Source organism: the organism of the source record quoted next, unplaced genomic scaffold (genome assembly GCF_019419815.1).
Source record: "Pyrus x bretschneideri cultivar Hongxiangsu unplaced genomic scaffold, Pyrus_bretschneideri_v1 Contig12, whole genome shotgun sequence".
Lineage (NCBI taxonomy): Eukaryota > Viridiplantae > Streptophyta > Magnoliopsida > Rosales > Rosaceae > Pyrus > Pyrus x bretschneideri.
Window position 1 is genome coordinate 356499 of NW_025999413.1, and position 21024 is coordinate 377522.

Genomic DNA, 21024 nt, shown 5'->3' on the forward strand with positions numbered 1-21024 from the left:
TAGTTCTGGTACTGTTTATTTTAACGAAAAATTATATTTTTACATTAAAATATTAATTTTAATACCATTCACTTTAACCTTTATTTTATCTATATCATTCAAATTCAAAATTTTCAAACTATGTTCACCTTCCGTTTCATTATTTAATTCAAACTTTTTGAGATTTTTTTACCGACGAGGGAAGTGTACAGGATTATTTACTGTCTTATTAATTCAAATCAAATATTTTCCCATTACAGAGCACGGTTTTCTAGTAACCAGATTGAAGAGGAGCCACAAGCCAATATCTAGCTTTAATTTTCCTTTTGTTTTCTTCCTTTTGGGGAACCAGAAACCAGCTAGCAATATAAATCTAGTGCCACAAACCCGATTTTAGTTAAGTTAATTACAACAATGTGCTTTTTATCACCGTTTTAAAGTTCGAATCTTTGTGTCGGTAATTTAGATAATTTAACTAGGATGTTACTAAAAAAAGATTACATAACCCTAGTGTAATAGACAAGGTCGCAGTCCCTGCAGTAATACATAGTTTTGGAGAAAAATAGAGACCATATCATGAACCACATTCTATATCTGCATTTGGTGTTTATAAACAAAATAACAATGACAGCGTTTGACGGCGTTCGGGTTTAAGGTATGAATGCAATTAAACATCACCTGGGTTCCATGGCCAGCGCTTTCTCCGGCCTCCTGGCCATAGCGTTGACCGGCCTCTCACAGTTTTGACTTTGGAGTTGTTTAATAATATAAATATAGCTCTTAGTTGGTGATCTGCATTAGAAAAATGTGACGAACGTTAAATTTAGTCCTGGGGAAGAGTGTACACGAGCCAACATTAATCTCGCTCACCTAGCTTGTTTAAAGAGCTTTTATTTTATGCAGACGAGACGTGTGGTAATTCATTTCCTAATTGCCCAAGTCTCGAAACCAAAAACTAGAGATTTCGATTTAATCGCAGCCCATTGGGACCACTTTTAGTCCTGTTAATAGTAATAATATGTGACGGTGTACCAATAACTCACAATATAGTTGGTGAATCACAGAGAGAGAGAGAGAGAGAGAGAGAGAGTGTCCACAATGGCAATACAATTAGTAACTAACTAATTCCACAAATGCAATACAAAACAAGAAAGCTCACTCATACAACACACAACTCCCACAATGGCCAAACCCAACACCTTACAAGAAAGCCCCTTCCCCGTATTGCACATAATATTAATGTTGGACTTAAAACGGCCGCGCACGAAAACAACCCGCCACTCTGCAGGACAATCAAATCTTCGGTTTCGCTAGTCTGCTGGTCTAGCATTTTGGCTGCCTATGTATGTCGGTTCTCGTTCGTCAGACCACCGCTGCTACTCCCGCCTGTGCGGTTTGGTTCCCCGACTCTAGCTGCCAAGGCAAGAACTTCTGGGGACATTTCCCAACTTCCACTTTTCCTTCCCCAGCTGGCTCGCCTGGGATGCATTCCAGCACGATCCACAGTTTCATCTACTGTCGTCCTTATATCTGGGGATACTTCACTTAATTCACCATCTTTCACATTCACGCGATCATTGCCGTTATGCTGCCCTTCGTAATTATCTCCCCCAGCACTCATGTCACCCCATACGGTTTTCCTGCCCATTTCAATGTCCTCCACAGCTTTTCCCATATTTGGGCTCATAAAACCCCCACCCCCTGATCGAGGAGGTAACGCCGGCTCCCTTGGCACCTTGTCCCTGAAATGGTTCTTAGACTTGGGAATGGCGGTACAAAATATCTCCTTGAAATTGTCGACAACTCCTTTGTTATAGGGGTTGGCTCGCCTATCATATCGGTACCGGAAATTCTCATATGTAGTCTGTAAAAATAATGCACACAGATATAAGCTCATGCTCATGCTAATATACGTATCACACGGATAAAGTTCTATGCTAAAGGGTTGTGAAAGTTCAAGATGGGTCTCCTCACCTGATTTGTACTGATGAGATACAAATGGAAGGCAGTAAGACCACCAACAAACCACATCGATATGAAAGTGTAAACTATTAGCACAATAGATGCTGGAGTTTTAATCATTGCTTTCCAAATCGTTGTCTCCTCAGCTCCCATGATCCTTCTAACGTACACCCAGCAGAATCCAAAAACATATATACAAAGAAGAGTTGTGTTGAAGACAAACATGAAGAAGAATCGATAGTTCCTCTGCAACCAAATTAGTGAATGTTCAGATTCATTTTCCTTATACTCAAAGTTTCACGCATCAAGTATCATGAGGTAATTACATCAAGCCAAATCAAGAAACATGTACCAATGACTGCACCTTCTATATTAGTCATATTAAGTCTTTTCACAAGCACAAACATTTAACCAGATAAGCTAAAGGACATCTATGAAAACGTTTAAAACTCCAGTCACTTTGTGAATTCCATGTGAAGATTTATACATTCCAAATCTTTCGTACATTACTACAATAACTATGGATAGTACAAAAGCATGCACACATTTGTATGCATGCAAGAATGCACGAATGTATGTATGCATGAATAGTACAAACGCATGCACACATGGTGTGTGTACACGCTCGCAAGTGTGCCTGTTTGTCTCAATTCATATTCATTGGCAGAGGAATTAGAATACATGAATCTAATGAAAGAATTACTTACCAGACCAATACACTGCCCAACCCAGGGACAATGGTGATCGAATCTTTCTACACAGTTGTTGCATATTGAACAGTGGGAGCAGCGAGGAGGTCTATAAAGCATACAAGTATCGCAATACTTGATCTTGACAGAGATTCCATTCACCTCAACTTCTTTGATGCGAGGCAAGCGCAACTGTGGAGTTTGTCCTGCCCCACCTTCTATATTCCCATCAAATCCTTCAGGCTCTGGGGGGTGTGTGTTACGGGGAATTATACCAGGATCTCTTCCAGAGGTAAGCAGGAGAAGAACTAAATCCTGTAAATAGAACATTGCGTCAGCATTTTTCACAAAGTGCAAATGCATCGACATTTGTATAGTTATATTACTATATCCACCTGCTAATGGGTGCTTCTGAAGGAACAATTTTACTAGAACCTGCAGAACTTATTACAACAACTCTACAAACCTAACTAATTATCATTTACACGATTCTTAACATAAGAAAACTAACTACCAAAATAGACTCCTAAACCTAGTCAGATAGGAGCCTGTCTAAAGTGGTAGAGGTAAAGAGTATCGTACTCAAAGGAAGTGATATTCTCCATAAGAACATACCACCAACTTATATTGATCCATTTCTCATCACAAATGCTATCCTCCATAACTTACCATGCTCCTCCCTAAGCTCTTTGACTAGAGAACAGCATTTTTAATGTGCGGTCCAACCAATGTAAGTTTTACACTCTTTCAACTAAAGAAAACTATAGGAAACTTATCATTCCCATTTGGAGCATGCCGACAGTACTATAACAAAAAACCACACTCCATTGCAATGCAGTACACTCAAATACTACATATATGTATACACACACACACACGTATACATACACCAAGAGAGAGACACACACATATATATACACAAACAGAGAGAGTTCCTTTTGACATAACATAGCAGATTTTCTGGCAAAACATAAAATTCCTTTACACAAATAAGCTGTGTGTGAATTGGAAAGAGAACTCACATAAACTGTGAATACAACAGCGACGGCCATGATGAATATTCCCAAGTGATGTGAGTAATGATCCATCAACTTTCTGGCAACAAAGATGCAGAATATTGTGACAGGAGCAACAATCAGAAATATGGTCAGCCCCAACGATCTTACATCTGGTCCGAAAACAAACCTTCCCTCAAAGAAAAATATCTGCAAAGAAGCAAAAACACTACATTTATGTAATTTTCCACAATGCCATTCATGACAAAGCAAGCTACTGCCCTGCAACCACCATCTGAAGTCTAAAAGCAAAAAGCTTGACATCCCTATGATTGTAAAACATTAGCATTATGTTCATCAAACTATAAACACACGCCACCAACACTTTAATTCCGTCTTAATCAACATAAACTTAGTCGAATTCATCATTATACTCACTTTCGTCTCAAATGTATACGCAATCTCTCATTTTTACATCTTTTTATTACTTTCAAATTGTTCACATGGGAAAAATAAGAACTTTCATTATTTGACTAAAACATCTATCGAAAAATAGATAATAAAAAGAAGAAGAAAAAAAAGGCATACAATGACACCAATCGTAACAGCATAAAAATATTAAAAACCTTGTCGATGCAAATGCATGAGTGGAACCATAATACATGAAGCTCTAAAACTGAAATTATTCCAGAAAAAATCTAGCAGAGATGGAACAAGAAAGAAAGAAATCTGAGCAGCCGAAAGAGAGAAGACGAAAAGGAGAATAAAAGGGGACTGACATTGCTGCCCTTCCAATTCTGGTAGACCCGCAAATCATCGGCGGCGCCGGCGGATCCGGAAGCCGGATCCGATCGCTGCGGTGGAGGCACCACGTACATCTCTTCCTCGCCGCCAACAACAACCCCTTCAGCTTCAGCTCGTTAAGGTCGTCCTCGCTCGATTCCCGATACAGCAATGTCGATTCCACTCTCTAGTAGTCGCTTTTGACTCAGGCGCGGACTCCGAAGCAGAAATAACGGAAAAGTGGAGCTGAAGCGGTCGATCGGGTCGGGCGAAATTGCTAATGGGTCGGGCTCCGGCGAGCTGGGCGACAAGGCGTGCGGGCGGGTGGGGTTGAAGCGAAAGGAGCAAAAGGGCTTTTCATCATCCTTTTTAATGGCTTATGTTATAAACTTATGAGCAGCAAAGGGCGCAGAGAGAGAGAGAGAGAGAGAGAGAGAGAGGTTTGGTCTATCACTACTGTGTGTCTGCGCTTTACAGAGGGGATTGGGTGACGTGGCGTGATGTTATTGGGTGTAGGGGTTTGGGGCTGTACCGGCTGTAGTGGGTGAACCCAACAGAGAGAATATGTGCGCAGCCCCTTCTTCGCTTCTAGTCTGCTTTTTTACGAGCCCTTTCCTTTGGACCGTGTTTGGTTGAGTGAAGAATTATCTCGAGGTATCTAAAACCCTATGCACTAGATTATAGATTTCTTAATCTACACTCAATATACTCGTTTTAATTCCTTATTAACAGAGAGCATGCATTTTACGTGTGTGAACAACCACCCACATCGTCCCACATTCTCCTCAAGTGCAACCGTTTCAGTTCATTCAAACTATAAAAAAAAATCAAATTTTTAAAAAGAGTATGAGACAATAATGATGAGATCTCTTAATAAGGGCACATTTTTCTTAATATTACATAATTACCATTTTGACTTTTTATGTAAATATTGTGTATCAAAAGTAGTGGATAAAATAAGAAAAATAGGAATATAATTGTTATTTTGTCAAAATGTACAAAATTACTATTTTGCCCTCCTGTTGTCATGAGTGTCTCAAAAGTGAGGGCAAAATTAAAAAAAAACATCAAAAAGTTGACAATGAGGATTTTCTTAATATATTGTATAGATTAGATTAAATAACGATTATTTCTTAATCTAGATTATTCTCTTCTATTCAAAGAACTAAAAGGGAAGGAAAAAGAAAATCAGACTATTGAAATTGGTCAAATGGGAAATATGAGTTATGAGATTCTTGAATACCGGCCGTCGGCCCAACTTTATAGTTGAAAGTGTCCGGGTTGTTCGGTTCCTCTCCTTCGTTGATAAAAAAATGAGTAGAAAATAAGACTAAATATTTATGATTTAAAAAAATAAAACCTTTCGGCCTTGTTTGACTCGTTGGATTGAATTAAAATGATTAAGTCTATAGAATCAAAGATATATTAAAAATAGAGGTGAATGAGATTGTATCTTAAATGAATTAGAAGAGAATTATTCATAAAAGAAACTCCGCAAGTTTTCTTAATGAGTACTAGCATTTGCCTACATACTTTGTGTGTATGAACACATTTTTTAAGAAAATGAGAAGGAGAGAGGGAGAGAGAGAAAACGTGGGAGAAGTGGGAGGTTTTTGTTTTTTATTTTAAATATTAGAGATAACATCACCTGTATGTAAGGTTTCAATAAAAAACAGTAAAATTTGGACTTGTGAATTTACATTATTGTCCATCATTTTTTTATGTGATAGAAGATTAAGTAGGCTTTTCACCTTCTTTTGGTTAACAAAGAGAGTTTCATTAATTAATAAAGATTATACCTGGAAGTTAGATACATTTTTTTTTAGAGCTACTAGACCCACCCCGTTGTCTTATCTTTCCACTCACGTTATATTTACACCCACTATAAGAAGTTAAAAAATTAAAATGTTATTTTCTCACCCACTATTATTCATAAAATAACCCTTAATATATATATATATATATATAATTAGAGATAAAAAGTCACAGAGCTATACTTCAATTATACGATGTCGACAAATCAAGATGACTCACATAAAGTTATCTTTTACCTCTTCGACAAAAACATAATCATCTATTTCTTCCATAGAAACATCATCATTCTAAGTTCATTCTTTTTGCTTGCTCTTAATGAAAGGAGATGGGAATGATAAGTTAGGGTTCAAAGGAGACAAATCGTCTAAACATAGCGTGAGAGTTATCACGCACAAGCTTTTCTTTTTTATTTTTTTATAAAAAAAAAGTAATGCAAATGGGGGTAACTAAGGTAATTATTAGTTATTTTACAAATCGATAAATTTGTAATTAAAATTTTCATTAAAAGATGGGTGAGAAGATAAGGGAATAACAGCTCTTTTTTTTCTTTTCATTTTCTTTTTATTTCTTCATTCAACATGTCTTGAATGCAATAAATTATCCATTTTATTTTAATCCTCTATTCGCAACGAGAGCTTTGTTTCGGGTATGCACATGCTTGATGGACTCGTTGATGTCAAGTGGGACGCAGATGAGATGAACAAGCAACAGCAAAGAAAACGAGACTGTTTGGTGTATAGGAAAACCATGGTAATTGCGGCATCCTCCATGAAAATCCATATGATGGTTGCAGCTGCACATTTAAATTTTAAACTCAATCCAACGTTGGAATTTGGACGACGAAGCCATGTGTGTCATCATTACACCAATATATTGTTCAAACACAAGCTGCAATCATGCTCTTTGCTTAATACGTACCTAAAGATTAAAAGGATTAAACTTCTTTTTCCTTTCCTAATTTCGATGAAAAGAAGATTAACTTTAGAGATTTTGGGAACTTAATTAATTGAGAATATTTTTGCTCAGATGGTGATGCTCAGTAAGGAAAAATGCACTCCTAATTAATAAACTTAGCCGCAAGAAATAGTGCCGTTTTACTGAAAAACAATAAATTTGATTTTTAATTATTTTTTTGCGGGGTTTTAAACTCTCCACATTTTATGTTTCTTTTGTATAACTTAGAACAGCAATATCAATTTCGATTGTAATGAGAAAAAAATAAGTTTATTTAGATTAGAGCTGCTATATATTCAGCATGTTTTTACAAGCTGCTATCGTTTATTAATGTTTTGGTTTCAATGTGCTTTTGGAAACGGAAAATTGAAAGAGATGATCGGCAGCCTCTGGATCACAATATGTTTACCTTGGGGGAAAACAATGATCTACTTTTTACTGAGAAAAAAAGGGAAAGGTACTTTTTACTGAGATTGTTTTTCACATAAAACTGCGGGACTAACTAGGTAAACTCAAAAGGTCACAATGAATTGGGGTGGGATGGTAAATTGGAATTTGAATATTTTGTTTTACTGACTTTACTGTTCAGAGCCTAAGTACTATAGAATTTACGTCCTTGATTTGCGTGAGGTGAACAATCGAATTAAGTTAATGGGAAATGTCGAATTAAATTGAATGGTCCGAATTGTCTGCTCGAACAGTATGATCTGGAGATAATCTTTGTCTATAAATTTGACATGAACGCTTCCTTTTTCTGGTGGGTGAATAGTAAACGGTAAACGGTAAATCATTATTTATCAGAAAGGAGAATAATAATTGACAAGGTTTGAATACCAACATAAAACAGAAATAACTAACAATGTCAATGTACTTAACCACGTCATGACCACATGATACAGTAGAAGCAAAACCCCTTGCTTGCATAGAGGGCAACATCAACAGACGAAAAAGGAAGACTGCATCAAGGCACGTATAATCTCTGAGCACCACAAGCTTTCGCTGTCTACATTCCACGGAAAGACTCCATTCCTGAAGAATCGAAAAACATAGAAGTTGAAGGCTAGACGAGTCCATGCACAGCACAACCATGGGAGGCTCGTTCTCATTCACAATCTCCACCAGGCCAAGTGTTTTGACTGCAGAATGCAGTAGTTTACCTTTTCCATGGACTCCATAATTACCATGCCCTCTAACTAGTATGTATCATCACGAGATGAACAATCAAAAAAATGCTCATGAGATTCTGGGAAAGCTTGAAACAAAACGTACCATCTGCTATAGCCTACAGAGAGTAAGGAGGATTCCGTCAAGAATTCACAGCTTACCTTTGATAGCAGACCAAAGGTTGAAGCTCATCCGTGGAACATTGTTGCTAACCACACCATATTAGCCAAGGACTAGAGTTATAGACCCTGAGCCACCTGATCCTATCCCTACCGCCAGCATTCAGAAACAACTTATCTACGGAGTTCCTGATTTCAAGTCAAACATTTGGGGAAATAAATTTCCAATCGAATAATCGATTCTGCTCTCTATCAGTATCAAAATTTATTCCCCGAAACAAAATAAACTCATGATTTTGCGGTGTTCTGCATTTTTGAAGAAAACAAATCTGAAACAATTGCATATTGACTTAAAACTACTTCGGGCATCAATTTTACTTGCCACACAATCAGCCAAAGTTAAAACTTCCACGGTAAAAGAACATTTTGTAAGTAAACATGTATGTATTCAACCCAGATATTGCACTATCGAATTAGCTATCTAAAGTCATCATCAGTACTTTGTGCACCTTGTCTTCGTTTGTCTCTCCAAGTCTCTCCCCACATCTTGGCCTCTGCAACCGCTCTCTCTCTTTCGGACTCCTTTTTCAACATAGCTGCCGTTTCATCTGGAGTGTTAGGCTCTGAATTCTTTATGTCAACCACGTTGTTCTCATCTGGTTCACTATACAGGCGGGAGGTCAAGTAATTCATAGCAAGCACCACTTCCGTCATGGAAGGCCGGGTACTGGCATCCTCCCTGAGACACATGAAAGCTACTTCAAAGGCTTTTCTCAATATTGATACCTGAAACCGACCTCTAAGAAGTGGATCTGCAAGTTGCGCAATATTCTTGTGGTCTTTCATAAACGGACGTGCCTACAAAGATGAGTAAATAGGATCAACCATGGCTAATTCAATTTTCATAAACTGAGCACAATACTATCAAAACCATTATTTATTGCTAAATCTGCTATGCATTCTTTTCTCTTAAAAAGAAAAAAATGATTAGTAAAACTGAGCCATTGGATTTATGCAGAGAAAACATAATGATTGCTCACAATTGCCTTAACAACTAAATGCGATAACCGCTACCAAAAATATGCAGATGTAATGTTGGAATACTAGTACACATCACAATAACAAAATGAAACAAAATGAATTACCCACTCCACAAGATGTTTTTCACGACCAAGACTGCTATCGACTGCCTTATGACCAGTGATCAGCTCCAGCAATACTACCCCGAAACTGTAGATGTCAGACTTTGCCGTTAACTTTCCACTTTTAGCATATTCAGGAGCACAGTAGCCATGGGTACCCATGACCCTGGTGGAGACATGCGATCTATCTCCAGTTGGACCAAATTTTGCAAGCCCAAAATCAGAAAGCTTTGGGAAGAAATCTTCACCCAATAAAATGTTAGCTGATTTTAGATCCCTATATATCACAGGTGGATCAGCCTCATGGTGAAGATATTCCAATCCTTTGGCTGCACCAGCAGCTATCATCATCCGTTTATTCCAATCAAGTGGCTCGTGAGCCGGTGGAAGATCTGGCAATGATTACATGGGGAGGTTAGCACTTCAGAAGTCTTTAAGTAAAAGATATATGCTAACGTGTTCAATGAATGGGATTAGCATTAGAGTCTAGAGACATAAATGTTTTAGAAGTTAAGACTGTGATGGTTAAACACCGGTTGGAAACGTCTTTAGACCTCTACAGTGGTGCTACTAACTTTTACATACAACTTATACAGATTTGAAACAAAATTTCCTGTTCAACTCGCGATATAAACCAAACGTATAAACCAGCGTTGAGGTGAACTACAACAGAGATTGTCCATCATTTATTAGTTGTGCATGTGTTCTATTACCCGGACTAGAGATGACTTCAACACCATAGATTGAGGAAAAATTCACATTCTTCAGTTATTAAAACCAGGATACAACATCTAAAGATACACTAGATGACCGGCATATGTGATGCTATAAGACTCATATGTTAATCTGGCTAGCTAAAGTTATCAGGAATGTGACTCGTTGGGAAATCTGAGCATAAACACTTGCAATCCATTTCTGATAAAAGGAAGGAGTTCACGAGTTACACTGCTGTAACTCTGGTTTGGGTCTTTCATTGTTTCTGTTTACCATTTTTTTGGTTGATTTTGTGAAATTTAGAAAGGTCCTCTGAATTTTTACAAGATGTATAATTGAGTAAATCAAGTAATGAGAACTTGGCATGGGAGGAACTGCATATCGTGTTATAAAGTGAAAAATGAATGGCAACAAAGCATGTACCATGGAGGTGGTCTGCCAAGGACCCTAAAGGCATGTATTCGTAGACAAGAAGGCGCTGCTCTCCTTCAGCACAGTAACCAATTAAACTGACAAGATTGGAATGTCGCAAAAGAGAGAGCATGAGAACCTCCACCAGAAACTCCTTTTCTCCTTGAAGGCCTGTCTGATCAAGTTTTTTTACGGCAACAGCCTGCTTTAAATTGAATAACTCAAATCATGAAAATCAATAAAGTGATGGGAATGAAGATATCACTTAATTCAAATCATAAAAAGTACAGAAGCCCTTGAAACACTTACTTGACCAGAGGCCAGTTTCCCTTTGTACACGGGCCCAAAACCACCTTCTCCAATACAGGAATCTGTCCTAAAATTTTTAGTTGCGGTTGCAAGCTCACGAAAAGTGAATGTCTGAGCCTTGTTATTGCCATTAATTCCATCTCCTTCTGGAGCAGATTATCATACAAGCTTCATTAACATCTAATATGAACTCCATACAACAAGCAGAACTATCTAAAAGAACAGGGCAGAAGAGCAAAACAGTATCACGTCGACGTCAAATTTTGATCCCTTGTGTATAGTCAAGACACAAACCATCTAAGTTCAAATTCAGCAAAGTAAGCAATATCCTAGAAGTACATTCTGACTATAAAAAGCTCAGCTACAAATTAAACATCGTTTTTGGTTTGGGATACACTGCCTTCTGGTATGACTTCAACATTAGCTATTGCTGTCATCTCACTTAACCTTCAGAATATTTCTAGCTTTCTCACTTTACGATTTCGCATTCACACATTCTATTGCCAACACTCTTCCTATATCGCCATCTTCACGCCAAGAATCTCTTTTTTTTTTTTTTTTTTTTTTAACCGCATCATGTTAAGTTATTAAATCTAAACTTAAGGGTTTCAATCCATCAATTGTCACTTAATTTCTCTGCTTCCCTCAAAAAATTCAAGCGGATGTGTCATGGCATCCCAGTCGAAAAGTAGAAAAACCCCTTCAAAAGCGTCAACTTCGACGAGAAACGAAAAGAAGGAAACTTGGGAGTTGGGATTCAAAAAGATGAGTCATTTTTCAATGGAAACCCGAGAAACTGAAGGTGGTAACTGGTCAATTACAAAAACAAAAACCCCAAATCGAGAAAACTCCAAGAACACGATCGCATTCAGTTACAACGCATGCAATGAGAACCCAAATTCTGAAAACATGAACGAAACAGAATCATCACCAAGTCTTTTCTTTAAGTCTAAAGTTTTATGATCGGATTAAACTCGCATGGCATTATTCAAACTGGTAAAAACCAAGAAATTAAACCAGAAACAAAGAAACGCAATTGCATTCAAAAGATCGACTGACCAGAAGACGGCAATTGAGTCGCATTTTCTTGTGGTTTGTTGTTTATCGTCTTCTTCTTGTCGGCTTTGTCGTCTTTGGCTTCGTCCGTACCGGTCTCGAGCTTCCTCCCCTTCCTGAACCCGAAACATGGGCAATAGCCCATGTCGCTCCACCAGATAAGAAAAAATGTTTCCGAAAAATCCCAATCACATGATTAAAAACCCAAATTAAGCATTCAGCTTAATTTCTTCTCTCTCATCAGTCGAGTTTTCTACACGATATCTAGAGAGAGAGAGAGAGAGAGAGAGAGAGAGAGAGAGAGAGATTTTGCGATTCCGAAACGCGCACACACGGTTGGGCGAAAAAACGACGTACCACGGTGGACGAGGAGTTACAGAGGGAGGATCTTTTTAAATAGGAGAATCCATTCTGTCTCTATTATCTTGCCAAACGCCAAATATGATGATGTCACACTCCCACCTTCTCTTTTTTTGTATTTATTATTCACTTTTGGGTCAACTTGTTCTTTTTTCTTTGACATTCTTAGTTCTTAATTACTCATAAAATAATAAGTAATATTTATTTAGAGGCTAAATATTACGGAATTCCTACATCTTAGTCATTCATATTATGATTAGAAATAATTTGATTTTTATAATTTAAAATTAACATAAATAGTATCTGACGAAAACTAGTTGCACGATGAATGGTTAGAATATAAGGATCTCTAGGATCTCCACAAAGTAGATCAGGAGTGGATCCCCTTTCATCTTACAGAATAAGTGTATTGTTTTTTTTTGGGAATTAACTTAAATATGGATACAAATCATACGTTCATGTTTATACCTTTCAATCTTCCGTGATTTCATTTCTATTCAAGTAGTGTTCAATGGATTACGTATTAATTAGTATTGGATTGATTTTGATTGGTCTTTGACTCCCGAATATCCAACCCATTAATTCTTTATAACATACATTATTATTATTCTTGTGAAATATTGAAGCCGGCCATGGCTCTGATGGTGATAGAACGGCGACACCTTCCGTTCACATTGGTAGTTAAAAGATGATGGTGAAGCTTTCGACGGCAGCGCGCTGCAACTTAACTGAGCAACAGTTCGACGAAGAGATGCTTGCTAGAAGTAGAAGAGAAAAAACTCAGATTTCATAAGCTGCGTTTGCTAGTAATCGAACAAGTATAAAAGGTGGACGACGAGCCAAAACACATCAGTGCAGTGTCATTGTCAATGTGTAATGAGCACGAATGAAATGCAATGTTAACTACTACAAAGGGAACGGAATAGTTTTCACAACCACTTTCTTTGAACTACAAAAAGACTGAAGATGATTTTCGTTGACCGTCCCAAAACCGGATAGCTCAATGCCGTACTCGGCCAGCCTCTTGATATCCCTAGGAAGCGGTGACTGCCAAAGACCATCCCACCATGCCGGAGGGAGAAGATGGTGTGAAAGCGCATTGATTAGGCTGGCCATGGCAACCAAGGGGACCTGCAAATCTGTTCCACACATGCCCCCAACCAATCTGAAACCGTAAACCTCCTCTCAGCAAATCACCTTGGAAGCTACTTAAGAATGCAAAACTTGAACCAGTAGGTTTGTCGCCTGAGAAAGAGAGAATAGAAGAGAGATTATAACACTTCTGAGCAACATTTGTAAACAGATATGATTCAAGCACCATATGCATGTATGTACCAAGACTGTTTGCTGCAGCCAGTGCTGCAATTAACTGAGCATAGGTAGTCCCAACACGCCTGTGAGCCCCAGACACAACAGCATGTTTTGCACGTGATGCAAGAAAGAAGTCCACAAAGGCAACCCATCTCGGCGCTGGACCCCAATCTTTCACTCTAAAATCTAAACTGTGCAATCCTTTACGGCCATTGGATATATTTCCTTTGAAAAGTTCATAATCAAAGTGAATAACCTAAGAAAAAACAATGATGAATTAAAATCAAAAGGACAGATATTGATTGTTGAACAACGTGTAATAAAAGAGACTTTCAAAGTTACATCCAGTTATAATTTCAAGAGTGATATAGAATGCATTTATGCAATAGGATTTCGGATATTCCACGGATAAAGTACGTTACCTCTGCAAATTTACTTATAGTTGGTGTAATACTTTTCACAAGAGAGGGATTATCAGAAGCTAACACCACCCTAGGCTTTGGGGATTTGCCAACATTGTGCATGGCTTTTTTGATGCACTTCACCGCTGCCTGTGCAGCTCTCACAGACCTGGAAACAGGAGGCAAAAACCTGTGTCATTGATTGAATTCATAGGAGAATACGTGGCATTTCTCTGTGTGTGCGCGTGCGTGTGACAGATTTCTGATGGTATCAACTAACAGGGGAACGGATAATAATACTTCAAAATGAGTGGACTGCTAAGCTGAAGCAAAACCAGTGGTATTGTTTTAATTGCCAACATTAAAATTTCTTTTCAATTTTTCACTAAACTACATCCATTTCTGTTCTGTAACATTCAATGCTTAACAGGACTAAGATGTCCTACCTCATCAACCCTATATTTCTGAACCTCGTAGTTAATCTAGTCAAAGAAAGAATTAAAAGGCAGGCTGCTTTACTTATTCATGAGCATTCGCATGTGCAGTGAAATATCAGGTTCAGCTCCACCAAGAACCCAATTGACTGCCGCCTGGACATCCTCAGAAGGGGTTATAAGCACTCTCATCAGCTCCCCAAATACATTGGGCCGAGAATGGAGAACCTCTGGCTTCCCAAATATAGCAGAAGCAGCATTCCTCATCTGAGGGTGGATGTTCTTCAAGAAAAACTGGGCTGCCACAGCATCATTCGTACCTTGGAACCTGCCGGAATAGTGTCAACAATCATGTGATGATATCAAATTCGATGATGAGTTATCGGCAATATCTTAGCACGTTTCTCATTTACCATATAATCGGCTGCTTCCATTTCATCCAGTTGCTACACAGAACGTTTGTTTGTGCTGGCTTCTCAAAGTCATCAGTCCTCATAACCAGTTGCCTCCCATACTTCTTCACACATTTATTAAGTCTCCACAGATGCTTAATTTCTCTCATCGTAAAGGAAAATTTGGAATAAGAAATGTAATCCCCGAAAGGGAATTTTCCCCTGCAACAAGTAACACCAATATGAGCGCAAGAAAAACACATATTGCTGCAACTTAATATGCTTTAGCTGTAAGCGAATGAGCAGCTATTTCTAACAATTCAGGTTACAGCAGGAAGAACACTACGATGAAATACGAAAAAAGAAAGGCTTGAGGAAAGAACCAATATGCCTGGTCTGCCCAATGATCAGGGACCGGTTCAACATTATACTCAACGCGGCACCACTTAAGATTTTGTACATTTCGTTCCCGAAACCCGCCTCTGATGCTTTACCCATCACAAATCCGTGCCGACAAAACTGTTCCGGTGGAAGATTTCTTACCCTGGAAGCACCTGAAATTGAATGAACCGCATGAGCTTCCCTCACCTAAAAGTTCTACTCAATAAATCCCAACTTCTACACTCAAACTCAAAAGTATGATGCCATCAAGTTTGACAAACCCAAACAAGAAATCAATAATCACTTCAACAAAAAGCAGAAAAATTATGTAAAAGCACTTTTAAAATCAGCAGAAAAATAAGAGTAACAATACCATTCAAGTCAAAGTGATGCTGAATAAACTTCCTGACTCTGAGACTCTCCTCCCAAAACCCTCCTCCTTCGAACTCCTTTCCCATCTCCTCCACCGTCGCGCACGTGCTTGATTTTCTCTTACTCTTGCCATGCGGCTCCGTCTCCCGCTCAACTCCGCCGCCGTTTTCAGAATCCGAATCCGAACCCAAATCGTTTTCAGAATCCGAATCCGAACCCAAATTTTCAATTTGCATATAGAAATCGGGGCTCGTCGGAGGATCGACTTGTCGTAAGTTGAGCATCAACAGCCCGATTCCAGCACACAACGCACAGACTATCAGAATTGATCCGACGGACACCCGCCTCCTACGCCAAACGCCATATCTCATCTTTTCCTTCTTCGTTTTGTCTGTGTGTCGGTGATCGGATATGGATCTGGAAGCCACAGATCGCTCGCTTTGTCGCCGCCAGCTCACTCCAAGTGACTGATTCAGACAAACTACGAAGATACTGGATTTGGGTTGGGCCACATTTGAGGCGGGCCTTTTTTTTATCTAAATTGAAATCAGACCCCGTTTCTTTCAAGCCGTGACCGTGACCCGCAAGTTTTAGGTCATTTTTAAAATTAAACCATAGTGTTTCGACCTTTTCCAATTGTACTTCAAATTGTACCATAAAATTTTGAAAATTTTCAATGTATATGTTTTTTGGATGAATCCAGGGTTCCCTCAAATGTAGGCGAGGACTAATCCCTTGAGCCGGATCAGACCCCATTCAGGGGGCAAGCTCTCTCAATTTTCAATGTATATATTTTCACAACTTAATTATATGATTCTTTACACTACTAAATTGGCAATGTAGGCATCCGTTTTAAGGATATGTGTAAGCCACACTTACACCATTCACCATTGAGACCAACATGTTGGATTGGTGTTCCAGAAAAAAAACCAAAGCTCTCGACCATACTCTTAGTTCATGCTTGTTGGATCATCAAATAACGAAGGATACCGAACAATCAAATAACTAGATGATAGTAAATTGATAGAATTCAAAACTTAATGGTGCAATATGAAAATTAAAACCATATATCCCTTTTTGAACTATACTCTAAAATTGAAAGGTATAACTGCATGATTAGTGATATCCACACACTTATTTCTACTTCTTACACACCCTTCTCAATTTTCGATCATTGGACCGGATAAATTGAAGAAGATTAATGACCAAAAACTGAATAGAGTGTGTGGGGGTAAAAATAGATGTGTAAATAGCACTATTCAAACTTCATTTAGCCTTAAGTTTATTCATATTATTATAACGTATTAAAACTTTAACAATTCATATCGTACGAGAAAAAAATAGCCTTGAATTTGGAATGTTGTATGATTGCATTCAAAAGGTGGAACCCATGGCTAACAAGTCAACGAGAGCTTTTTTTCAATGTATCATGAACATGCCCCGGCACACCAAATGTAATAATATAATTAATTGAAAACTTTTTTTTCTTCAAGTTTTTAACTTGGTGTACCAGATCATGTATCAGGCACACTAAATTTTTCTCCAAGTCAAAAGTTATCGAGATCCTAGACAAACACAATAGTGCTTCAAATCATGGTTTAATACTTAATTTAGGGAATAAGGTGAAACATTGAAAGGTTGTGCCTATTTTAAAAACGACCCCAAATTCTATGGGTGCGGTTTGTAAATAGCCCTAAAAGTATTAATTGAAAAACAAAAACAAAAAGAGGATGAGAGATGTGGCGACCGCAAAAAAGAAGGCGGGGAGGGAAAGGCCAGTCAACGGTCAAGCATTCAGATTTGCAACTACCAAAACACTGGAAGGAACAAACACCACGTCCGTACGTTCCCCTCTCTCGCGCCCTTTCCAACGACCATTTCAAACCGTCCCTTAACAACAAAATAAAAATAAAAATAAATCAGAAATTCAAAAAACAAATAGACAAATTAAAGAGGTGGAGAGAAAGAGACGCGCAAATCAAAGATTTGGTTATTTCCTCTCGAAAACAAGCAAACAAATCATTCCATCCAAAAATATTCCCACATATTTGAACAATGGAAAAGAACCTTCCGGAGAAGGACGACCAGCCCAAACCCGATGTACCGCCACCGGACTCCTCCTCCGCCGCTGCAATGCCAAAGCCTAATGATGATAACAAGTCCGCTACTACTACAAATCCCGATGGAGACGATCGTAAGTCCGTTGACACAAAGCCAGTTGATGATCAGAAGCCGTCTAATCCAACGGCTGAGGTTCATAATGAGCATAATTCGACTGCAAAGCTTGACGATCCAAATGTTAGTAATGTGAATCCATCTGAGACCAAAGTTTATCAGGGGAACGAAGGTGATGACCCGGATTACGAGTTGAAAAATTTCAGCAGTATGAGGGTCAATAGTAAGAGGGTGAAGGATTTTAACGCTGAGAATGTTGAAGATCAGAGCGATCCACTTCCGGTACTGGACGAAGACCCGGTTCTTGAACCCGAACCAGAACCGGAAGAGGATCCGACCCTCGACAAGGTCTCGGAGGATCTCGACCGCTGCATCTCGTGTCTGCCTGAATCCCAAAAAAATGAAAACGACGTCGTGAACGGTGTCAGCTTTCCAGATGAGCTTCCGAAGCTGGTGGGAAAGTTCTTGAATCTGGTTGAGGATGAGGTGGTGGCCAAACGCGACTCCGGCGACGGTAAGGTGAAGTGGTGTCAGGAGCCTGAGAACGACGCATTGTTTCTGGATGCTTTGGATCGGATACGGAGGCTGAGCAAGTATCTCTCTTTCCTCGGATTGAAATTCGAAGAAAGTCACGGTGCGTTGATCAACCGCCTCGGAAGCATTCAGCACAGAGCGTTGCTGTATCTGGAAGAGGAATTCAGAATTCTTCTAGAAGAATCTAGAACCTGCACCATCACTGACTCCGTATGCGGCAGCGACCATAAAGACAATAAAGATCATAAAGATAGCAAAGACCATAGTACGAAGGGCGGGAATAATAACAACGACAGTAATAAGCAGCAGGATCAACAAGATCAAGAGAGCAGCGGCGGCGCATTGCCAGATCAGGCTGAGTCGGGTGGCGGCGGAGATGAACTACAAGCCGATCAGTTTCTGGGATATGCTCAAGAGGTGGTGAACAATCTGAACAAGATAGCCAAAGAGATGATATCAGGCGGATACGAAACAGAGTGTTGCGAGGTTTACATGATCTCGAGAAGGCACATGTTCGGTGAGACTTTGCACGAATTGGGATTAGAGAAGCACAGCCTCGACGACATTCAAAAAATGCATTGGGAATCGCTCGAGAGAGAGATCGTCTCGTGGGTGCAGGCCTTAAAGGAATGCGCCACTGTCTACTTCTCCGGCGAGCGAAGGCTCGTCGAGGCGGTGTTCGCCGACTACCCGTCGATATCGTCGAGCCTGTTCAGCAATTTGGCGGGAGGAGTGATGATACAGCTTCTCAATTTTGCTGAAGGAATCGCGATATCGAAGCGGTCGGCGGAAAAGCTGTTCAAGACGCTGGACATGTACGAGGCGTTGCGGGAGGTGGTCCCCAAAATGGACACCTTGTTTCCGGTGGACTGCGTGAACGAGCTGAAGCACGAGACCTTCACCGCCCGGACCCGCCTGGGCGAGGCGGCGATTTGTACTTTCTGTGACCTGGAGAATTCGATTAAGGCCGAGACAGGTCGAAACCCGGTTCCGGGAGGGGCAGTCCATCCGCTGACCCGTTACACGATAAACTACCTGAGGTACGCGTGCGAGTACAAGGACACGCTGGAATTGGTTTTTAGAGAGCACTCGAAGATCGAGCGCGCAGATTCGACGAGTGGGCCTCATCGCGGCGAGTACGAGGCAGGGGAGGGATCCGGGAACACCAGCGAGATACAATCGCCGTTTCACTTGCAGCTGATGCGCGTGATGGACTTGCTGGACTCGAATCTCGAGACGAAGGCGAAGCTGTACAAAGACGTGGCGCTGAGCTCCATATTCATGATGAACAACGGGCGGTACATCCTGCAGAAGATCAAAGGGTCGACGGAGATCAACTTGCTTATGGGCGACACGTGGTACCGTCGGCGGTCGTCAGATCTAAGGCAGTACCACAAAAATTACCAGAGGGAGACATGGAACCGGCTGCTGCAGTGCTTGAACCACGAGGGGCTGAGCGTGAATGGGAAGGTGGCAAAGCCGGTGTTGAAGGAGAGGTTCAAGAGCTTCAACGCGTTGTTCGATGAGATCCACAAGACGCAGAGCACGTGGGTGGTGAGCGACGAGCAGCTGCAGTCGGAGCTGAGGGTGTCGATATCGGCGGTGATGATTCCGGCGTACCGAGCGTTCTTGGGGCGGTTCTCGCAGGTGTTTGACGCGGGGAGGCAAACAGAGAAGTACATAAAATTCCAGCCGGAGGATATAGAGACGTACATTGATGAGTTATTTGATGGAAACCCCAACTCCTCCGTATTCAGGAAGAAACCATAAATTACAACAAAAAGAAAGACCCTTCAATGGCAGTAGCAAGCTTGAAGACGAAGCATAAATTAATCGAGTATCAGAATGTGCTTAGCGAGGTGTAATTAATCACGTGATGATCATCCGAACAGGTGAAATGTCCGAAGTACCCAGATCAGATATGGCGTTTAGAAATTTCTTATATGCTTTTGTTTATTAATTTTCAATTTTCTATGAACAGTACTGATCATATTCATTCTTTAAACAAACCCGTCGGTTCATTTGTTTGTCTAATCCCTTCCTCAGTTGCACAGCCCCAACAGGCTCACAGCCTAATTATTAATTAATTAATTATTGTAATTTTTTTGGTTTCTGATTTGATTAATTTTTTACTTTTGGTTGTTATGTAATTGGAGAAAATTATAACAATAGTTCCTCAATTTTAACTTAATTAGAGCAATGGTTCTCAACTAAAAATTAATGATTATCGGTCTCTTAACGATCAAAACGTGCAACTATGATCCTTAATTTTTGTCATCATCGTTAAAATTTCCATCAAAATAAATCACGTTTTAACCCCAGTATACATTTTCATGAATACAAAAATATATGTTAATTAGCCAATCAATCAGGGTCCTTGGATCCAAAACCATGCATGCATGAATATTTATATCCCATTCCAGCCCCAGTACATCACAGAACCGTACAAGAAATGCAGAAAGGAAAAAAGAAGGCCGATTCCAAGGTACTGGTTTTTCTTTTGATTAAATCGAGTTCCAAAACTAAACAGATGTGGATTAAGTCTTATTTTTTCTTCCCACTCTCTCTTTGA

The 21024-nt window shown here is 39.6% G+C and overlaps 3 protein-coding genes and 1 non-coding gene across 7 annotated transcripts; 1 reads left to right on the plus strand and 3 right to left on the minus strand.

Moving 5' to 3' along the window:
* Positions 1-1069: 1069 nt before the first annotated feature.
* Positions 1070-4650, minus strand: LOC103938516 (probable protein S-acyltransferase 7). Its single transcript, XM_009348527.3, has 5 exons — positions 4405-4650; positions 3653-3835; positions 2649-2945; positions 1954-2187; positions 1070-1843 (listed from the first exon to the last, which is right to left on the minus strand). The coding sequence occupies exons 1-5, from the start codon at positions 4501-4503 to the stop codon at positions 1319-1321; spliced, it is 1338 nt and encodes a 445-aa protein (XP_009346802.2). The 5' UTR covers positions 4504-4650; the 3' UTR covers positions 1070-1318.
* A 3309-nt stretch (positions 4651-7959) lies between these two features.
* Positions 7960-12410, minus strand: LOC103938514 (probable serine/threonine-protein kinase PBL7). 4 transcript variants are annotated; one of them, XR_007255840.1, is made up of 7 exons: positions 12096-12410; positions 11037-11182; positions 10740-10932; positions 9606-9994; positions 8970-9318; positions 8503-8649; positions 7961-8366 (listed from the first exon to the last, which is right to left on the minus strand). XR_007255840.1 is itself a non-coding variant. In XM_048577724.1 (6 exons), exons 1-6 carry the CDS (start codon positions 12235-12237, stop codon positions 8639-8641), a joined length of 1230 nt encoding a protein of 409 aa, XP_048433681.1. In that variant the 5' UTR covers positions 12238-12410; the 3' UTR covers positions 7960-8638. The 4 variants fall into 4 exon arrangements, 3 of the variants coding, with proteins under 3 accessions (XP_048433681.1, XP_048433680.1, XP_009346797.2); XM_048577724.1 differs by having other exon boundaries at positions 7960-8649; XM_048577723.1 differs by lacking the exons at positions 7961-8366; positions 8503-8649 and having other exon boundaries at positions 8791-9318.
* Positions 12411-13207: 797 nt separating this feature from the next.
* Positions 13208-16218, minus strand: LOC103938512. The gene is made up of 7 exons (XR_007255839.1): positions 15745-16218; positions 15382-15544; positions 15012-15212; positions 14684-14926; positions 14186-14333; positions 13788-14019; positions 13208-13697 (listed from the first exon to the last, which is right to left on the minus strand). It is a non-coding gene; the product is annotated as an uncharacterized LOC103938512 (transcript).
* Positions 16219-17309: 1091 nt separating this feature from the next.
* LOC103938511 (exocyst complex component EXO70B1) lies at positions 17310-20552 on the plus strand. The gene has a single exon (XM_009348519.3). The coding sequence runs from the start codon at positions 17799-17801 to the stop codon at positions 20220-20222; it is 2424 nt and encodes an 807-aa protein (XP_009346794.2). The 5' UTR covers positions 17310-17798; the 3' UTR covers positions 20223-20552.
* The last annotated feature ends 472 nt before the right edge of the window (positions 20553-21024 follow it).